At 43.1% G+C, this 22,657-nt stretch overlaps 1 protein-coding gene across 25 annotated transcripts in view; it reads left to right on the forward strand.

Moving 5' to 3' along the window:
- MAP4 (microtubule associated protein 4) overlaps positions 1 to 22,657 on the forward strand; it is a 251,893-nt gene that overhangs the window by 135,462 nt on the left and 93,774 nt on the right. For all 25 annotated transcript variants that reach the window (XM_005295087.5, XM_005295091.5, XM_008173099.4 and 22 more), the window contains one exon: positions 18,437 to 18,568. In XM_005295087.5, coding sequence (XP_005295144.2) covers positions 18,437 to 18,568 — 132 coding nt within the window. The remainder of the gene's footprint in view (positions 1 to 18,436; positions 18,569 to 22,657) is intronic.

A 22,657-nucleotide genomic window follows, 5' to 3' on the forward strand; every position in this document is an offset into this window, starting at 1 on the left:
AATATTTTGCGGCAGATGGAGCCCAGGCATTTGGTTAGCAAACCTGTCACCTTCAGCTACCTCTGTAGTTGTCTATAGATAAAAGAACTGATTTATGGCAGCCATTAATACAGTCCAGCATAACAGTATACATGGTGGCATATAGGGGGAAGGGGAAATGGGGAGCATAAAGCACGGGGATGGGGGACCCTAGGATGGGCAGAAGGGGAACCACCCAGTCCCTGGCATGAGTGCAGAATGGGGGACACTTGCAAGGAGGTCATGAGGGGCACGCACAACTTATGGGGGGGAAGGGAACGGAGAGATGTAACGAGGACCTGGTGTGTGCAATGAGCTCACCCTACAGTAGCAGCAAAATGTGCAACCCTCTAGTTACTCTAATTGGAATTTGTTGAGAGACTGAAGTGAACACCTTCTCTTCAAAGTGCCATGAGATCTTTCAAGACCCCTTTGAAATCTTTCAAGAGATGGCCTCTTCAGGAGTACAGTACCCCCAATATCATATTGGAATGTTAGTTCACGACTCACTGACCGAGTAACACCTACTGGATCACTAAAACCACTTCAGGAATTACCTGGCTTTCTACTGATTAGCTTTGACACCTGTTTATTTTGAGAGATTTGATAAGATCTCCTCCTCCAGTGCTAACTCTCTGCCTGTTCCTTACAGACTGAGAGCAGCTATCCCATCCTCTTCCCACATGGAATTTATTTATAATATAGAAATATGAATTGGGTATTTTAATAATAATGATAATTAATGGAGATATCCCATCTCCTAGAACTGGAAGGGACCTTGAAAGGTCATTGAGTCCAGCCCCCCCCCCTTCACTAGCAGGACCAAGTACTGATTTTTGCCCCAGATCCCCAAGTGGCCCCCTCAAGGATTGAACTCACAACCCTGGGTTTAGCAGGCCAATGCTCAAATCACTGAGCTATCCCTCCCCCCATCTCCTGGATCAGCGTTAATCTATTTGAATTTGCCAGAAGCCATTTCATAAGAAATAATCTTTTTCATGACTAGAATGAGGAATGACAGCAAGCTAGGTAACAGCCCATTTCTGTAAACTACAGTTGTCAGCGGCTCTGATAAGATGATAGCATAAGGGACGAACTCTCACTGTGTGTAATGCCTAGCACAGTGGGGCCTTGATCTTGGCTGGGGCCTCTAAATGCTATTGAATACAAATAATGCTCAACATTACAACCTCTCCCCACACTGTCAATTAGTAAAGGGAGCGGTAGTGAGTAAACAGTGTCTCTAAAATTTATCTCTGTCAGGTATTTTGAAAGTGTGCGACTCTTGAACTTCTGTAATCTCCGCTGGTCCCCTAAGTGTTGATGATCCTCTTATACCCCTGTGTATCTTTACCGCCTTATACCCTAGATTTAACATAAACTTAAATACACACAACTCACAGTAGCCTTGCACGATGAACTATTTGCAGTAGAAGCACTCTTGTAAATTCAATGTTTCATAAGGACTCTCTACATAAAACCTGATCCAATGCGCATTGACGCCAGCTGGAGTATTTCAATTGACTTAAATAGGTATTGTGCATTTTTAGGGAGCCTGTCATAGTATCTAGGCACTTATTTATCCTCTTATTTCTCCATACTCATAACTATATGTATTTAGGCATGTCATGTTGATCTCATTTACTGTTCGTTTTTTATACACACACAATCAAAACAATTTTTAATTTTTCTTTCTTCTTTGGGTTGAAGAACTCAACAGCATTGTGAAAGGACCCTGAAGTAAAACAATTATAGACTACTCTAGTTATATTGTTCAAACTCTGTGACATTCACAACAAAACAGTCCCTGCAAAAAACGAAGTGTAGTATAAAACCAGAGTTTTAAATTTTAGATTTACTACACTAAGGTGACGTATAGTAACACTGGTAAGGAACCTTGTTTAATGACTAATTTGCCTGTGTCCCTCCAAAATTCAGTTAAAATGTTGCTCTGATACAGTGGGTTTGTTAGGGGTAGAAGGATGGTTCTTAAGTAGAGCTGTTTCACGCACTGAGCTCTCACTTGTGCATATGACAATAATTGTGGAAATAAACCTCTCGAGTCTTTAGTGTAAAAATAGAACTTGAAGTGCTTTTGTTATTTAAAAAAAAAAAAAAAAGTAAAATCTATCCATAAGGAGATGGTCTCTAATGGGTCAGGCACCTTGTTCACATACAAACAGTGATAGCTCAGAAATGGCTGTTTGGTTATTCAGTGACTCAGCTCAAAAATTGCTGTTTGTTTCCTCCTAGAATCAGAAACTGATCTGGGCCTGCACCACCTTTTCGTTACTAGTTTTTTGCCCTCTCGCAGCTGTCCTGCATAGTGACACTTTCTCTTTTTCTCCATTTTCCAGAGAGAGACCGTTTTAGAATGGGGTGTGAGAGAAGACCAAGGCATAACAATCAAGAAAGCATATTTAAAAATCTAGGTTGGGCATATAGTAGAATGTGTGATCTTTGCAGAGCACTGCATGCATATGTGGTTCAGTACGTAATTGCCAGTTATCTGTCTGAGGCTCATGGGCAATGTCTGAATCTGACTCATATCTTAGACGCATGGGGCTTTACATACAAGAGTCTGGAAAGTTAGTATATGTGGAAGCTGAATTACAGCTTTATTTTGCAGCCCAGAGCCTACTGACAATATATCTTCTTCGTTCAAATTTGAAATGCAGATACCAAATGACTTGCTTTCTGAGCGTCTAATTTTCCCCAGCAGGAAATGCGAGCTTGGGAGATAATATTGCTCATTGACCAGCAAGGCAGTGCAATACATCTTTCCCAGGCTTTTGTTTAAGCTTGTTATTTGTAGGGAAAACATCAGTTAAGGAAGATACAGCTTCTGAAGAATGAGGAAAAATAAGGGTATGTATTTAGCGCAAAAAGTGGCAGCATTAGTCTTTTTATAGGTTACATTAAAAACTTGTGCTGAAAGAACATTGAGTGCAAAATCAAGCACTCAGAAGTTAAGAAGTGCCATATTGCCTGTTCAACCTTAATTCAGTCCACTTGTGCGAATGCATTGTGAGACAGTCTTTAATTCCATAATCATACTATATTTTTTCACAGGCCCCCTGCTTCGTTAAGTGGATGGATAGTTGTGCTTTATTTCTTTTTATCATTTAATATGAGGTCCCAGGCCTCATTTAACACTCACCATACAAATCTCACACTGAATAAATTTTTTTTTCCCCTGGTTGTTTCTGTGGTGCTCTCATCACAGTATCCAAGTGCTTCACGGACATTAATGAACTTATCATCACAAAACCCCTCTGAGATACGTGGCGATAGTACCATTTAACAGATGAGGAACTGAGGCACAGAGAGATTAAAACCAAAATTGTTGATGTGTCCACTAGCACTGGGTGCCAATTTGAAACATCCAAGGGCCTAATTTGTTTGAGTACTTTAGAATTTTTATAGCACATATGTTCAAAGCACAACTCCAATTGACTTTAGTTGCATTTGTGAGCTTTCAGCACTTCTGCAAATGTGGCCTTGTGTCTCTCACTGGGTGAGGAAAATGAGGAACACACAATTGGAAAAAATAATATGGAAAACATAGTATGTGATCATGTAATTAAAGACTATATCATAATGCATATACATTATGCGGTACAAATTAAGGTTACACAGGCAGCCTTAATTCTGGCATTTCCTAACTTTTGAGTGCCTGACTTTGCAACCTTAATACTTAATGTAGTTTTAATATCATTTCCTAATTTCTTAAAAAAGCAAGTGCAAAACCAAATTCCATCTGTGGGACCATATTGACCCCTAATTTGGGTCATCAGCAGGATTTGGACATTATATCCGCAGCATAGACCTCTACTACATGAGCTGAGTAACAGGTAGCAGCAGGAGGCTGAATATGTGCGTGAGGCCCTTGCGGGAGATCTGGCACACACTTTGCCAGTGGATTTCACCACTGTTTGCTGACAGAGGAATGTAGGGCATTGGGTTCAATTTCAGGTTATGGAGGGGACTGTGCTCTAGTATTTATTGTCCCTTCTGCCTCTGTTCTCCCTCTCTGCTCCAATCCTCCCCTCCATTTGTGCCTATATACCCCCTAGACCATCCCAGCTCTTGTCTTCCCCTTTGCTCCCTCCATCCCTCCCGGCTCCTGCAACTCCGTCTCCCAGCGTGTACCTTCCTCACCCCTCTATTCTAAGTCGAGCTGCTTCCTTTTTCTCCTTACTGCCCGGGCGCCAGCAAAGGGAGCACTGAGAACACAAAAGAGATTATTTCCCTGTTGTCTGTTCTGTTGCCCACTACCACAGTGGCCCAGAGCAGCAATTGCAGAGGAAGTCCTGCTCCACCTGCCCTTGCAGCCCCAGGATGGAGCATGCTCAGTCACTCTGTGTGATGGTACATGAGCAGTCCAGTCGTATGTAGGAGCTATGCGGGGCTGAAGCATGATCAGTGCACACAGACTCTGGAGAATTTAGCAGCCAAACTCTAACAAGTTTCTACTGAGCATGTGCAAATGGAGATTTTCCAGAGGCTCATAGGCTGGCCAAATTTGGGTGTTCTTTCACAGGAATAGTAAAAAGCACATCTCAGACTCATGAGTTCTCCTTTGCCAAATTTCAAGAATCTGCTCCAAAGCATGGAGACACTGGAGCTTCTTAAAGAAAAGTTCTTGGAACGAACTTAACATTAGGAAAACAATGTTCTGTTTTGTTTTCCTACTCATCTTCAGAAATGACTAAAGCCAGAGATGCCAATGTAAGTTTGTAGTATATAAGTACATCGCTCAGGGGTGTGAAAACTCCATCACTGACTATTTTTAAATCAAGAGTGGATGTTTTTCTAAAAGCTCTGCTCTAGGCATTATTTTGGGGAAGTTCTATGGCCTGTGTGATACAGGAGGTCAAACTAGATGATCATAGTGGTCCCTTCTGGCCTTTGGATCTATGAATACTGCTCTTTAGGTAGAGGAAGCAACAGTCATTCAGCTTTATTTAAACATTTAGATGGTCTAAGAATCCTAAACCTAATTTAAAATCACACAATTACTGGAGAATTAACCCCCCCCACCCCCCCTCCACCCCACCCCACCAGTTTCAAAAACCCAGTAAAATATTTAGGTCATAGCCTGTTTTTTCCCCCCACTGTGGCTGGAAGGGCTTCTGCCCCCACAACAGATGGGAATCTGCTGGCGTGAAGGTATTTCTTCCTGCTAAACCGAAACACTCCTTTTTCCCTGTCTTTTGTCCCTCCTTCCCCACATTTTCCCTAATTTTGTAAGGTGCTACTCAAGGCTTTGGCATGGGATTCTGCCTTGATTACTCAAAGCATAAGTACTTATCCCAGGAGACCTGTTATTTCTTTCAGTTAGGCCTGATCTAAGGCTCAGACATTCTGCATCCAGAACCTACTTCTCATTTGATGCTTGGACAGCACAGTGCAGGGTAGATTGATTTAATAATTATTTAAATCAGCAAGCAGGAAGCCTTGATTTTAAAGAATTGATTTTCATTATTTTGCATTTGTACTTTATTTTCCTTAAGAGAGCTTGATTCTCATTGGTTGGTAACCATTAAAACATGTTGATTTGCAACTAAATATATATAGTCTTTACGTTAACTTGGTGCTTCTTTTTGCTAACCAGGAGGATATGTTATATCTATACACATTTATTTAAGCAATTATGGAGCTTATCTTATATTTAATGAGATTCTTAATTTTTCCATTTTTAGTATATTAGAAAATGGGAATGAAGCCTTTTTCTTAGTAGATTTTATTTTTTGATTGCAATTTGTCAAGCTCTATTGGGATGGAAATTCAAATTCAATTAAAAATGCACAAAAACAGCATTTACATTTGTTTATTAAATAAAACTATTTTAAAAGTTCTGGATACATAAGAGAAATTTATCAAAACATGTTTTGCATATAACTGATTTATTAAAGGAAATAGTAATTAGTGAATTGAAGTGATTGTTTCTGGTCAACATATCTTTCAAGGTTTTAGAATCTTTAATATTCAGATATCCTGGCAATTCAGGATATTTCATTCTGAAATCCCAGGTCTTTGACTCTTTAATGTTGCATTTCAGTGGCTGTATTTCTTGATTTGGGTTCCCTTTAGTATTTGGCCTGGTCATGGGAGACTGCCATTTCTCACTGATTGGGATCTTAACTTAGTGACATCTAGCAGCAATGCAGGACATAGTAGAGAGCATGTTCTTTTTATTAAACCTTTGTTGAAATGGCTTCTGAACTGTGAGCTCCATCAGAAATGCTTTGCAGCTTCTCAAGGAAGCTTTTTTTGGTCCTTAATATTCTCGCCCATTTTATTGTCCTCGGGGGATTGTATTGGCTTCTTACTAGTAAAGCAGATTTTTTGGTTGCAGTGCCCGCAGCCAGATTTGATTGAACAATGTCTCTGATAGGGTGGTCTTTCATCCTCATCTGCATCTTCTGAAACTCCCCCTTCATAGAATTCATGTTGCTAAAATCTGTAGCACAGCCATGAGACAGCCCAATGTGTACTTCCCGCAATCCATACTATCTAGATGCAAAGGTTAGGTCAGGTGCCTGCTTTATTAGGGCAACATTGCAGTCCCTATATAAACCATCTTACTCAGCTGTTCACCTAGTCACTGGTGCAAGTGTGTATTTCCTGAAGAGTGCAGAACTCTGAAGGCAATTGAATGTAGTAAGCCTGATTACTTAGCAGTAACTGCAGTCCCCAAAATACTGTTTTTCCGTAGATCAGTGCGTCTGTGGCAGCATTCCTCTGGAGTCTGTGTTCTGGACAGGGAAATAGGAACTGAAGAGTCTGAGGGAAGCAGCAGTGGTGCCTCTCTTTGGCTACTGTAGGAGCAGAGCAGCTCATGTTAAGAGGCATGTAACCTCACTGCAGCATAACTGCTTTTAATGTTTTGAAGGTTTTGTCTGAGCACAGTTCCAAGAGTCTGGATTTAAGGAAGCAATATACTCAGAGACCTCCAGTTACTGGGAACTTAACCTAGGTTTTTTCTGACACTCAACTATTGTACCTAACTATCTTTCATGCACCTTATATCCCAATCCCAAATATGCAGACTCTTTACATTGGTTTTTCTGTAAGTTTCAGCACTTCATCTTAACTTAATTTACATGTGTTAGACTAGTGACAGAAATATTGCAGTATAAGGTTAGTATACTGTCTTCATTTCCTCATGCCTGGGGCATCCTCCCCCCCTTTTTACCTTGTTATAACTTTTCTTTCCCAAACATCTGAGAGGTCTTGTCCTTTTGGCCATCTCTCATCAGTACCTCCTCTTTTCCCCCTCCCGTCAACTTACCAACTGTCATGGAATTTTCCAATTGTAAGGATCCATCCCTCCTTTCATTTTAGTTTAAATCTTTTCTTCTCTTAGGCCAGGTCTACACTACCCCCCTAATTCGAACTAAGGTACGCAACTTCAGCTACGTGAATAACGTAGCTGAAGTTCGAAGTACCTTAGTTCGAACTTACCTTGGTCCACACTCGGCAGGGAGGCTCCCCCGTCGACTCCGCGGTACTCCTCTCGCCGAGCTGGAGTACCGCAGTCGACGGCGAGCACTTCTGGGTTCGACTTATCGCGTCCAGACTAGACGCGATAAGTCGAACCCAGAAGTTCGATCGCTCGCCGCTGAACTACCGGGTAAGTGTAGCCAAGGCCTTAGGCTTGAAATTTCAGCTGCTCTGTTTCCAGACAGCTCATTATAATAAGCTGGAAGCCTGGTGCTGTCTTGTGGGTATAATTCATAAAATCATTTGTATTTTAAAAAAATGGCTGAGAACTTAAAAATTGGATGGTAACAGTTTGTGAATCCCAATGATAATTGAATCTGGTGATATTTTGAACAAGAAGAGCGCTTAGCCATACTGGTAGCTGCTTCCATAACGTCACACTTACTCAACAGACATTCTAGGCTTCAGGTGACACACAATGATGTTCCTGGAATCTTACTATAGAGATCGTGGTAGTGTATAGGAACCGACCAAAACCAGGGCCCCAAAGTGCTAGCTAGCCACCATACAGAGTAGCAGACAGTGCCTGTCTCAAAGATCTTACAAGCATAATAGATAAGACTGCCAAAGGGTAGGGAAAAGGGGCTATAACACAATGTGGTGATTGTGTAGGGAGTGCTGCCGAGTACTCATACACCCCCTCCCTTCTATAGGCACTGGATAGTAATAGTAAACTGTGAATTTGTCAGGTGAGTGAAAATGTAATTTCTAGCTGCTATTTCAGTGTGATTGGCAGGCTTATTCTTAGACATAAAAATCTTCAGGATTAAAAGTGACAGAAGCCAATTGTGCTTTCAAATTGCTCATGGAATAATTTCTTTCAATTATAATAAATACTCCTTCCTGGCTGTATATCCTTAAGCCACGTAGGATTGCAGCCTGGCAGCTGCAGTGCAGATTTCCTCATGCTGCCCCACTAAAGACTTCAATCTAGACCTGAAGGGACCCACATTCTCTGTAGGTGGAAGGTGGCACAGTCTCCATGGCATGGGCTGCTTCTGGAGCAGAGACTGACAACTCTGATTTTGCTCTATAAACATTCATCCCCCAAGGCTATTAAGTATTGGCAGAAGACTGTAAGCTTGATTCACCTAGGACCATTTAGTTTTGAGCCTTTATTACAGAAGAGGTAGGAGTTTGTATAAGGGCATGAAGTCAGGTGGAATATGTTTAATCTTTCGCCATCCAGTACTTCATTCCTCCTTTTCCCTCCCAGTTTTGGGAATTAAGCAAATCATAAACATGTATCTGAGGCTTGTAACATTCTGTGCTTTTAGACAAGGATCTCAAAGCACTTGAAATGTTTTAACTTCATGACATCCCAGAGAGGTAGGTCAATATTATCCTATTTTACGGATGTGGAAACGGAAGTACTTGAAAGGTTGAGGACATAATCCTGCAAGATGCTGAGTGCCCTCAGCTCACTTTGAACTCAGTGAGAGTTGGCGATGTTCTGCACCTAACACTTTACAGGATCAGGCCTTATATTACTTGCCAAAGGTCACATGAGTCATTGTCGGATCAAGGGATAACCCAGAGTTTGACTCTCTTTACAGACTACTAGATGACACTGCTTGCCATATGTGACCCATTACAGAAACATGCAGAAGACTAGAAAACAAGGAAAATTACTAAGAATAGTAATTTTAAGAATAGTTGGCAGCCGATATCAAGCAGAGTGCCCCAGGGGTCAGTCCTGGGGCCAGTTTTTGTTCAACATCTTCATTAATGATCTGGATGATGGGATTAATTGCACCCTCAGCAAGTTCGCGGATGACACTAAGCTGGGGGGAGAGGTAGATACTCTGGAGGGTAGGGATAGGGTCCAGAGTGACCTAGACAAATTGGAGGATTGGGCCAAAAGAAATCTGAGGAGGTTCAACGAGGACAAGTGCAGAGTCCTGCACTTAGGATGGAAGAATCCCATGCACTGCTACAGGCTGGGGACTGACTGTCTAAGGCTTGGTCTACACTAAACCCCCAAATCGAACTAAGGTACGCAACTTCAGCTACGTGAATAACGTAGCTGAAGTCGACGTACCTTAGTTCGAACTTACCGCCGTCCAGACCCGGCAGGCAGGCTCCCCCGTCGACTCCGCGTACTCCTCGCGGCGAGCAGGATTACCGGAGTCGACGGGGAGCACTTCTGAGTTCGATTTATCGTGTCCAGACTAGACGTGATAAATCGAACCCAGAAGTTCGATTGCCTGCCGCCGAACCAGCGCGGTAAGTATAGACAAGCCCTAAGTGGCAATTCTGCTGAAAAGGACCTGGGGATTACAGTGGAGGAAAAGCTGGATATGAGTCAACTGTGTGCCCTTGTTGCCAAGAAGACTAACAGCATATTGGTCTGAATTAGTAGGAGCATTGCCAGCAGATCGAGGGAAGTGATTATTCCCCTCTATTCGGCACTGGTGAGGCTGCATCTGGAGTATTGCATCCAGTTTGGGCCCCCCACTACAGAAAGGATGTGGACAAATTGGAGAGAGTCCAGTGGAAGGCAACTAAAATGATTAGGGGGTGGGGGCACATGACTTACGAGGAGAGGCTGAGGGAATTGGGGTTATTTAGTCTGCAGAAGAGAAGAGTGAGGGGGGATTTGATAGCAGCCTTCAACTACCTGAAAGGGGGTTCCAATGAGGATGGTGCTTGGCTGTTCTCAGTGGTGGCAGATGACAGAACAAGGAGCAGTGGTCTCAAGTTGCAGTGGGGGAGGTCTAGGTTGGATATTAGGAAACAGTAGGAGGGTGGTGAAGCACTGGAATGGGTTACTAGGGAGGTGGTGGAATCTCCATCCTTAGAGTTTTTTTAAAGCTCAGCTTGACAAAGCCCTGGCTGGGATGATTTAGTTGGGATTGATCCTGCTTTGAGCAGGGACTTGGACTAGATGACCTCGAGGTCTCTTCCAACCCTAATTATCTATGATTCTACATACAGGCAACTATAGATATGAGCTTTTAAGGACTTTAGTTCCCATGTTGATAAATTCAAGGTTCTTAAGATCCCAGTGTTTAGCAGATCTACAAAGCAACGTTTTGAAGTGTAGCTGTGCAGTGGGGAACCACTCAGCCACTCTTCTGGACATAAAACCAAAATGTTGACTGCTGTAAGAGCTAAAAAAAACTGGTGTAGGATCTTTTAAACCATGTGTTTTCAAATCACCTTCCATCTAACAGCACTTTTAAATTACATTTCCCCCCAAAGTTAAAAACACCCCAGAGAGATGGAGGGAATTCCTTTGTTTCCTTTAACACTGGCAAGAACTTAATCCAGGGAGTGGATTAGTTTGATAAGAGAGTAAAGGTATTGCTCTAGCAAATAACACTGCTCTACAGCCAAAATGCTTCTGAAATAAATGTAGTCAAACTTCACTAATTCTGGGTCACTGAGAACGAAAAAGATGCTTAAAATTGTTGATTGGCTCTAGTTTTCAAGATATGCTATTGGGTCAGTATATACGACCCTTGACTTGGGAATGGCGGAGGATAAGTGAGTTATAAAGGGAAGGGATCTCAATTTAAACCAGAATTGACTAAAATACATCTTTGACTGGATCTATGAATCAATCTGTGACTGGGTTTGGACAGTACTTGCTTTTTAGGCAAAACAATGAATGATGCAATCTGAAGCTGGTATTGCATCATACATGATATGAATTGCATCATGTTATTCCTAGAAGTCATGGATGATGCAATCATAATGAAGCTTACATCACTCTGCTGAACAAATTGCCCTATATCAGCTCTAGAAATCATACAGTGTCGTGCTCTCTTATTTGTCAGTATTTGATTTTGCAAAGGGACACATTTCTGTTTAGCCAAAGTGAGCAGAGATGCCTCGTACTCGTGTGAACAGTGCAGATAACTTCTGCTATGTTTGTGGTGAAGTGACTTTTGCATCACAAAAGCGCAGTATAACCACTATAGTTAAGAAAGACTATCACCTTTATTTTGGCTGCAAAATTGGAGATCAGGACAAGAGGTGGGCCCCACACATATGCTGCAACACTTGTGCAACAAATCTTCGCCAGTGGTTGAATAGGAAAAGGAAATCTATGCCTTTTGCAGCGCCAATGATTTGGAGAGAGCCAAGAGATCATACCAGCAATTGTTACTTCTGCATGGTGCCTCCAGTTGGGAAAGGTGTGTCAAAGAAGAAAAAGTGGACTGTGCATTATCCAAACATTCCATCAGCTATACGCCCAGTACCCCACAGAGAAGGACTGCCGGTTCCTGATGCACCAGAATCATTCTCACTTGAGTCAGACGAGGAAGAGGATGAAACTTCTGGTCCTGAACCATCAATATCACAGGACCCACATTTTCTCCCATCCTCCTCCTCTGAACCACACCTCATAACACAAGGTGAACTGAATGACCTTGTCAGGGATTTGGAACTACCCAAGAGTAAGGCAGAGCTGTTGGGCTCCAGACTACAGCAGTGGAATCTCCTGGCAGGTGATGTTAGGGTTTCCATGTTCCATGACCGTCAATAGGATCTTGTCCCATTCTTCTTCATGGAAGGTGATCTTGTAGCCTGCAACAACATCGATGGTGTGATGGCAGCCCTCAACATCGTTCACGATCCAGATGAGTGGAGACTGTTCATTGATTCATCGAAGACGAGTCTTAAAGCTGTTTTACTGCATAATGGCAGTGTTTTGCCATCAATTCCAGTTGGTCATGCAGTCCATATGAAGGAAACCTATGACAACATGAAACAACTTTTGAGGTGCATAAACTATGACCAACATCAGTGGCAGCTTTGTGGCAATTTGAAGGTTGTTGCTCTCTTGCTTGGTCTGCAGACTGGATACACAAAGTACTGCTGTTTTCTCTGCGAATGGGATAGTCGTGCAAGAGATTCCCACTACATCAAGAAAGATTGGCCACTCCGACAGTCATTGGAGCCTGGGAGGAAAAGTGTTCAGCATCCACCACTTATTGAATCAAGGAAGATTTTGTTACCACCCTTACACATCAAGCTGGGTCTGATGAAGAACTTTGTCAAGGCCATTGACAAAACACAAGCAGCTTTCAAGTACCTCTCTGGAAATTTTCCACAGTTAAGTGAAGCTAAGATAAAGGAAAGGTGTCTTTTGTTGGTCCTCAGATTCGTGAACTTCTTCGAGATGACGCATTTGACCATGCACTCCGTGGCAAGGAAAAGACGGCATGGAAAGCCTTCCAGTTAGTGGCAATACATTTTCTTGGAAACAACAAGGCAGACAACTACAGGTTGTTGGTGGAAAACCTCCTCAAGGCATACAAAAGCCTTGGTTGCAACATGTCACTAAAGATACATTTTTTTGCCCTCTCATCTAGATTTTTTTCCACTGAACTGCGGAGCAGTGAGCGACGAGCACGGCGAGCGATTTCACCAGGACATTGCAACAATGGAGAAACTCTCTCAGAGCAAATGGAGCCCATCAATGCTTGCAGACTATTGCTGGACAGTGACAAGAGATGCTCCATTTAATGAATACAAGAGACAAGCCAAGAAGCGCCGAGTAGACACTGAATAGGACTAAACTATGTACATAATAGTTTTTTGCCTTTTGTTTCATAATACATTTTATTTATATAACCCTTTTGCTGATTTTTAAAGTGTTACATAAACAGGACAGGTGAAATATTATCATGTAAAGCAACCATAAACACATGAAAAGACCTAGGTTTACAATTTATGATTAAAACTCTACTGTCTACACAATATACATAGACATAAAATGTAAACACTTAAATATCTTAGAAATAGTAGCCAATCAGTTGTTTTAAATGTCATATTTGAATTCAGCATATCAAAATACATAATAAAGAGCACATTTTATCTCTGAAGCAGACGACTTCTCAAAAATTGTAGACCAGTGTAACTTGAGCCAGACAAACTTTGTATCCGTTGAAAGGACAGAACCACTGAAATGATTTTGATCAATTAGTTGGCAACTCTAGAAAACAAAGCTTTTAAGCCCCTCTTTTACCCTCAGGCTTGATTTGGTGCTGGCAGGTGCAGCTCATTCCTATAAACTCATTGATAGTGAAGATATTTAACCTAGAGTTAAATGTCTGATCAGTGACCTAGCCAGATTAAGCTCTTCTCGAGGGAGTAGACTTCTTATTATGGTAATCCTCTACTCAAAAAGCACTCCTTGCTGAAAGTTCGCTGTGTGGTACCGTATAGCATAGTGGGTACAATTCTTTACGTGAACCTTTGAGCACAGCAGGCTCTTTATATTGGAAGCCTCCATGCTGTAGGTTGCCAGAAGTGCTGTTTTATATGGATTAACTTTTCAGTTGGTTTACTTTGCCATGCTGATCTCTGCAGAACAGGTGATAAAAACAAACAAATCAGTGCTGTCTGTAGCCTTAGTAAACATTTGCAATCATTGGGACCTACAGCAGGCTCAGCTCAGGGAAAGTGCTGCTTGCGTAGGATCCATGTTTCTGACTTCAGAAGCAGCTTGTTTGTGAATGTTACAGGTGGCATTTTCCCACCAGTCTGGTACTTTCCGTTGTAATTTCAGACAGTGTAATGATATCCCTGATCAAGTTACATAAGGGTTTTTAACTCTTGTTAGCACACTTTATTAGTTCATAGGTTTGCTACAAATTTGATATTGACCTGCACCTCTTTTGAAGTTAGGTATGTTGTCCCTTGCTGGTAGATTCTGGTGAAGAATAACTTTTGTCAAATTGAAAAGCAGGCACTTTCCTTGAGTGTGGCCTCCTGTGATTTTAACAGACACTTGGGTGGTTTTATTTACTCTGAAATACTGGCTGTATGTAGGATTTATTTTTTGGGGTAGTGGGGGTGGGAGGGAGAGGACTGTGACTCAAAATGAAGAGCTGCCTCACTTTTTTCCTCAGTCTTCAGAATTCCTTTCTAAGGCCATTTTTATTCCATGCTCAATGGAACAATACCATCACCTGTTAAATTTGTCTGGATGGCCAAGTATTGTGCATTGAAATGAATCAAATGAGCTTGAGGAATCTAAATTTTTTTAGTCCTCAACTATAACTCAGTCCATTTTAATATACAAAATATTGGCCTAGAATAGGGATAGTTTTTAAAAGGGTGAACTGGAAGTCTCTTTTTAAAAAGTTGTCAACATTGGTAAGGAACAGAATATATGTAATATAAAATTCTGTCTTCATTCTTGGTCCACTCACATTATAAGTTAAATGCCAGTGGCAATCGTAGTTTAGCACAGCTTATATAAAACAGCTCTGTGTAGGGGAGGCAGGGTTTCCTAGTGGATAGAGCACTGGATTGAGACTTAGAAGACCTGAGTTCCATCCCTGACTCTGCCACTGACCTTGCTGGGTGACCTCGGACAAGGCACTTTGCCCCTCTGCCTCAGCTTCCCCATTTGTAAAATGATGGTAATGATACTTGCTTCTGAACTGATTTGAGCTGTGTTGATGTAAAGCCCTATATAAGAGCTAGGTACTTGTTATGTAAAGCAAACAAAGCTTTGTTTTCTGTTGGTTTGGCTGTCCTAGCCCACAGCAGCAGCGTCTGGATCTCCATTGCCCAGTCTCTAGTGTTTTTGCTACAACAAATGCTTTATAAATGCAGATAAAAATCAAAATGTATCCACAGCATTATAGGAGTTTTGTTATATTTAGCAGCTCTAAGCATAATTCTTCTTGTCCTGCTCTCTAGCCACTGTCTTGTTTTCCTGCTTTCTCTCCATTCCCAGCATGCCCTACATTCCAGGGAAATTCCCCCTCCCTTTATTTAAAGGCACAGATGTAATCACTCTTCCACTTACAAATACATCTTAAAATAATAATTTAAAAGTTATTTCCTCCTGCTTACCTACCAATGCCATAAAGTTCTGGTTTCTCTTCTGGTACAATAGGTACCAACAACTTATAAATGTGTGTTTTTATTCTAGCTCTAGAACTAAAAGTTTTTTCTAAAGCATTTAGAGCCCACTCAAAGCCCATTGGGGTCAATGAGACTTTTGGATCAGGGGAAATTTCCATAAGGGAAATTCCTGTCAAATTCCCCTAATTTTTCTCAGTCTGTTTCCTCACATTGGCGTAAACATTTACCTCTTCCTATTATTTCATGCGATGCTCTATAGGCAGACAAAAGACTGCTATGTTCCTGTCCGGAGGAGCTTATAGCTTAAATAGGAGCTTATAGTAGATGTTAAATAAATCCCTTGCTACTCTACCCTGCAAATAATTGTGAATAATGGTGTCTCTTCACATTTATAATAGCACTTTGCAAACCTTAATTATCATTGTCTGTTTTGGTAAAATATTTCTGTTAAATTGTCAGTTTGCCTGCGTATCATCTAGTCTGACACCAGTTTATCGTCAAACATTGTCTGCATTGATCCCCCCACCCCCTCCACGCACACAGCAGTTTTGTTCCCTCCACATTCCGCCACAGTACACACATTCACACCTTTATCCTCTGCATGCAGGAAGCAGTGCTAGCTTAAAACCTGGCCTGGGAAGCTTGTTACACCCTCCTTGCTGAAGTGAACCATATCAAATTCAGTCATTTAGCGGTATAATAGCTAAGAGACACCAACAGAAAACCCAGCATACTCTTGCCAAACCAGGAACTGGTTTAGGATGCTAGTATTATCTGTAGGATCCCATTGTGCTAGCTAGGAGTCCTCCATCAATGGTAGTCAGAAATTGAACATTGTAAAGTCCTCCTTTTCTAAACACATTTTTTTTCTGTCTTGGTGCATGTGTATTACCATACAGAGGTGGTGTATGCACTTGTATATGTATTGTGCATTGTTATCAAAACACTTTTTAATAGGTGTATAAATTTTAAATTCCCATTTTCTGGCCCTCAAAGGTACGTCTAGGATTTGGCAATATACTTGTATTATTAACTGCATGTAATTAACTGGCACTGATATGCCATTAGGCATCTTTAGGTAACTATGAGCTTTTAATAAAGCCTTATGCAGATCCCCTTGAATCTCTCCTGTCTTCCGCTGAGCTCTTCAAGACTCCCAATCTGTCTTGTTCAGCCTCATCAGTCAGAACTCCCTTCCTGCTCAATGACGCCTTTCCCCAATGCACTGCTTTGTCCCTCATCCTACACGTTCTCTGTTGATTCCCATACATGCCTGGCAAACCCCAGATGGTTTATAAGGTTTTCAGGTAAATTGTGGGTTGGAGCAGAATAGAGGGAATCTTTATGGACAGTTGTGAAACGCTGAGTTTTCTGAGATCTCATAGGAACATGGAATTGCCAGACTAGACCAGATGATTCAAATAACTGCGGTGTTTGGGTTTTCGTAAAACAACCAAATATTGAGAGACTTGCAGTCATAGGCGGTGAGTTATATTCTTTTGGGGTGCCCGGGCTCCAGGAATATTCAGGGCTGGGGGCCCTGCTCCACCAGTATTTGGAGCTGGGTCTCTCCCTTGGCCACCCCTCCCCCTGCGCGTCTCCCCCCTGCCCTGCTGCGTCCCTGCCTGAAAAAAAGCAGCGCGCACCTCTCCTGTCTGTGCCTGCTTGTGCTGCCGGTATAGCACATTTCTACGCGGAGCGGTATCTACGCTACACCGGCTCCCGGCATCAACTGCTGTCTGCTGCCCCAGGGTCCTAGTGCCCCCATCCACTAACGGCAGGGCAGGCTGCCCTTACCCGGCCCTTCCGCCCTAGCCCTAAGCCTCTCCAACGCCCCAAACCCCTCATCCCCAGCCCTCATCCCCCCGCACCCTAATCCTCTGCCCCAATCCTGAGCCCCCTCCTGCATCATGAACCCCTCATCCTCAGCCCCACAGTCCTCACCCCTGCACTCCCTCCTATCCCCAAACTCACTCCCAGAGCGTGCACCCCTCCCCCTTCCACACACCCCCTCCTCCCCCCAAACTCCCACCCAGAGCCTGCACCCCATCCCACGCCCAAACTCCCATCCAGAGCCTGCACCCCATACTCCCTCCTGCACACCCATCCCCTGCCCCAGCCTGGAGCCTGCACCCCAGACCCCCTCCCCCACCCAAACTCCCTCCCAGAGCCTTAGGCAGGTGGGGTGCAGAGTTTGGGGGAGGTGGGGGAGTTGGGGACGGGCGGGTTCTGGACACCACCAACATTTCTACAAATCTGCCACACATGCTTGCAATAAAATCACATGTTGGCAACACTGGGATTCTGACTTTAGGCCTATGGTAGTTGTAACGTTTGGTGTAAGTGAACCCTTGCAGGAGCCCAGTAGGCGCTATTTGACTCAGAGTTTGAGTTCATTCAGACCCCAGTGTTTTCCTCTGTCCCAGCTCTTACTGATGGGTCTCTGCTGCTTTTGTTTTTCTTTCTGAAGGGATTAGACATTTCAGTTCCGTTTATACAGTAGTAGTTACTGGAGATGCACACACAGCCCCGGCAGGGACAAGTGACCATGAAAATGATGCTTAAGCGCTTTCTTTTATGTTTTGCTAGATAAATATTTAGGAGTGTGCAGCTGTGCCTGGGAGGTCAGCAGTGTTGCCAGGCTCCTATGAACTACTCTTTCCCAGAAAAAAATGAATCACAAATAAGGGATGTCTTTGTTCACCTGGCTCCTCCAAGTTATGTTCTAACTTGATGTAATTTTCTGGTGAAAGTACACCCTAAAGGGTAGGGTGTGCTGCTGGCACTAATTTCTCAGCATTTAAAGGCATCTGAACACCTTGTGGCTTATAAATACTCCATTCTTGATTTTTATCAAGCTTCTTCAAATCCCATTCCTTCCTCCATTTCTCTTTAGAAACTTCATTAAAATTGTAGAACTGCAGCACATTGATGGGTCTGATTTCACTGAAAAATCATGCGTGCTGTCAGTCTTAGCAAGAGTTCTGCCACTCAGCGTAACATAAACCATATATACAGAAGTAATTCAGCTTAGTGACTTACTGGTAAGTGTTGCTGCTTTTTCTTCACATTTCAGTATTCCCAAGAGAGATCACGGGTGAAAAAATGTCCTACAAAGAGTTTCTGGATCGCAATGAGACCTGGGCGATGGACGAGAGAGACCTTTGCTTTGAACCACAGTCAATATTCAGACCCATGGAGGGGACAGGTAAGGCTGTATTAACCTACACCGTTGTTAAAATAACTTTAGGGCTGCACCCTAGCCAACAGAATCCTGGAATCTCACCACCTCACTTAAGGTTGTTTTTTTCTATCCCACACTCACATTTTTTTCCTAAATGCATTGCCCATAGTTCCAAAGACCTTAACACCCCAGTGAGTTATATAGACTGTCAACCTGGTGTTCTAATCTGGCACAGGACACAGTCTAAAAAAATAAAACAGCAGAATAGGTTATCTGGTAATTGTACCCTTGTGCCCTAATGAGCTCTGTGGAAATGGGATGCTGCTGTGTGAGCCAATTTAAATTGAGTCATTTTTAGTCTTTTTGTTAAGATTGTAGTAAGATTGGTCTTTTTGTTCAAGATCTGTGAAAATGAACTGTACTTCAACTCACCTCCATGTATTTTTGAAGCACTGTGACAGAGATTGAAGCATATAGCTCACATCTACCAGTGATCTTGGACTGACATAAATCTACTCCTTTAGAGCACTTTGTTTGAGGAAACTCATATCTGTAGTCATAATAATGACAGTCTTGGTATCTTTTTTAACTAGTAGTCTCATGGTATCTTTTTCAACTAATTAGCTAGGGTCTGCGTTATATTCACTCCATATTAACAGTAATGTTTGTCATCAAAACACATCTGTCCTTATTGTAGACACTGTCTATATCTATATCTATATCTATTTTTTTTTTTTAAAGAAAAGCATAGAATCCTAGAATCATAGAATATCAGGGTTGGAAGGGACCTCAGGAGGTCATCTAGTCCAACCCCCTGTTCAAAGCAGGACCAATTCCCAACTAAATCATTCCAGCCAGGGCTTTGTCAAGCCGGACCTTAAAAACCTCTAAGGAAGGAGATTTCACCACCTCCCTAGGTAACCCATTCCAGTGCTTCACCACCCTCCTAGTGGAAAAAGTTTTTCCTAATATCCAACCTAAACCTCCCCAACTGCAACTTGAGACCATTACTCCTTGTTCTGTCATCAGGTACCACTGAGAACAGTCTAGATCCATCCTCTTTGGAACCCCCTTTCAGGTAGTTGAAAGCAGCTATCAAATCCCCCCTCGTTCTTCTCTTCTGCAGACTAAACGATCCCAGTTCCCTCAGCCTCTCCTCATAAGTCATGTGCTCCAGCCCCCTAATCATTTTTGTTGCCCTCCTCTGGACTCTTTCCAATTTTTCCACATCCTTCTTGTAGTGTGGGGACCAAAACTGGACACAATACTCCAGATGAGGCCTCACCAATGTCGAATAGAGGGGAATGATCACGTCCCTCGATCTGCTGGCAATGCCCCTACTTATACAGCCCAAAATGACGTTAGCCTTCTTGGCAACAAGGGCACACTGTTGTCTCATATCCAGCTTCTTGTCCACTGTTTCCTAGCCATTCGGTCCCTAGTCTGTAACAGTGCATGGGATTCTTCCATCCTACATGCAGGACTCTGCACTTGTCCTTGTTGAACCTCATCAGGTTTCTTTTGGCCCAGTCCTCTAATTTGTCTAGGTCCCTCTGTATCCTGTCCCTACCCTCCAGCGTATCTACCACTCCTCCCAGTTTAGTGTCATCTGCAAACTTGCTGAGAGTGCAGTCCACGCCGTCCTCCAGATCATTAATGAAGATATTGAACAAAACCGGCCCCAGGACCGACCCCAGGCAGCGCTTGAAACCGGCTGCCAACTAGACATGGAGCCATTGATCACTACCCGTTGAGCCCGACGATCTAGCCAGCTTTCTATCCACCTTGTAGTCCATTCATCCAGCCCATACTTCTTTAACTTGCTGGCAAGAATACTGTGGGAGACTGTATCAAAAGCATTGCTGAAGTCAAACCTTTTGTTCAAAACTGTCAGATTTCTTCCAGCCTTGGATCCCATTGCCAGATTTTAGTTCAGATGGGATTTTTACTATTTAAACAACAGGTAAATAGATTAGAATTGGATGCACTGTGTTCTGCCTCTGCTCATGGAGACTAGAGAGCATTTCATGAACCAAGCTGAAGTGACATTTACTGTATGTTCCTCATCAAGGGGTGCCAGCAGATGCTATTGTTGTCCATATTTTTGTTAAATGTTTAACTGGGAACTCTTGGAAGGGCAATATCTTATTTGTTACTTTCCTAGCAGTTTGGACAAAAATGGACCATAAAGCCGAAGGCTTGTTCCTGGGATCAAATTTCTACCTTTTATAATTTTCTTCACTTGTTGAAGTTCATAAAGCTTGTCTGTCTTTCCTTCCTCACTACTTGCCTGCCTGCCTCCCTCTCAATTTACTATTACCTGAACCTCATCTATTGTTTATATAGCACCAATAACTACAATATTGGGTTATGCTCTCTCCCTCAGCACACCAAAATGTACTGGATTGTATTTCATTTTGTGTATATAGGTGTATGATGAGATGCTCCATCAAGTCCAAACAAGGACTTGAAATTCTGAAAAATGCAATTTCACCCAATAGTTAACCCAGAACTGCACTTTAATACTTGTCTACAAGACTGACAGTGAAGGATTAATATGTAGAGGTGTACAAATTGCATCCAATAAACTTGTTTATCACTGGCTACGATCATAACTAGATCAAGTATCCCATTTTATATATAACAGGAAACCAATGGAAAAAGCTGTGTTTCCGTGTGAGGGTTTGTGCCTCGGGTTACCGGGCAATATGGCCTAGTGGCCAGAGTCCATAGAGTTGGCCCTGGCTGCAGGGCAATGTGGCCTAGTGGCCAGAGTCTCTAGGGTCACCCCGGGTTGCAGGGCAGCACAGCCTGGTGGCCAAAGACTCTCCCACCCCAGACTAACCGCGGCATAGGACCTTGCCCCTGGCTCAGCGGGGGGTGGTGGGGGTCCGACCAAAACACACTGAGGCTTGCTAGGGGCAAGGTACCAGTCGTCCCCCCGGATCGCTTCCTACCAGCTTGAGCGTTGAGGTCTCCCATGAGTCCCTAGGTTCCCTGCGGGCCTCCGGGTCAGTCGCCTCCCCGGGTTCCTCCTGTAGTAGGGCTTCGAGCCGGCCTGGAGAAACTTCAGTCCCCGGCGCCTCCGTGGGCGGTGGCTGGTCCTTCGCTGGAGCTTCCCGGTCAGGTCCTTCCCCTGCGGCTGCCAGCCCAGACTGGGCTGGGCTCCCTCCTTTTATACTCCCAGAGCACTTGGAGCATGCCCAGTACGGACGGGGCGGGACTTCCACCGTCAGTGCTACCGGCCTGACGCTGCTGGGGCTGGTGCGGGGCGGTGCTGCACCGTCACATTCTGGAATAAATATTCTTGCAGTTAAAATTCTTGCACAGGTGTTTTGTTTCTTTTTATCCCTGTACGAATGTACACTATGGATACCTTATAACTACGAGTAATCCAATTACTGAGCGAGTCACTAGTTCTAGACTGTTGGGGCAAAACTCAGGTTTTTTCCTGTTTTCACCTAATTGACCTTTTTCCCAGCCCTCCCACTATTCGAATACTGGGTGCATATCCTTTTCCTGGTGTTTAGAGCTACGGAAGCGGTGTTTTCTGTAAGTCTTGTATGCATAGTCCTTTTGCCAAAAAGGAAACTTGTTCAGTCAGATTGAAGGATGTTTCTTTATGGGTGTCCATGCAAATTACACAAGGATTGTCACGTTTCCAAAGAAGAGCTATTGAGTCTGACAGCTGAGCATGATTGCATTCAGGCAGCAGTAGAAGTGTTGGACGTCCAAGTCATAAATGTCTTGGGCTGCACAGTGGACAGCGGGCAAGCTGCTGACCTGCACTAAAATTCCTTGGTGCGACTGACTAACCAGTGTCTGATCTGGGGCATATAACGAAGACTGTTCTCCTCACAGACTTTTAAGGTTAGAAGGGATAATCATAATCATGTAGTCTGCCCTCCTGCACATCGCAGGCCACAGAACCTCACCCACCCAGTCCTGTAATAGACCCATAACCTTCCTCAACCATCTTGTAATGTCTCTGAATGACAGGAGAAATGGGTGATTTCTCTGCCTGGCCCATTATTTTGCTAAATTCATCCTCTGGCTCAACAGCCAATTACACCTCCATGCTGCTTTGAGGGAAATGTATGTATGGCTCATTAT

Source organism: Chrysemys picta, chromosome 2 (genome assembly GCF_011386835.1).
Source record: "Chrysemys picta bellii isolate R12L10 chromosome 2, ASM1138683v2, whole genome shotgun sequence".
NCBI lineage: Eukaryota > Metazoa > Chordata > Testudines > Emydidae > Chrysemys > Chrysemys picta.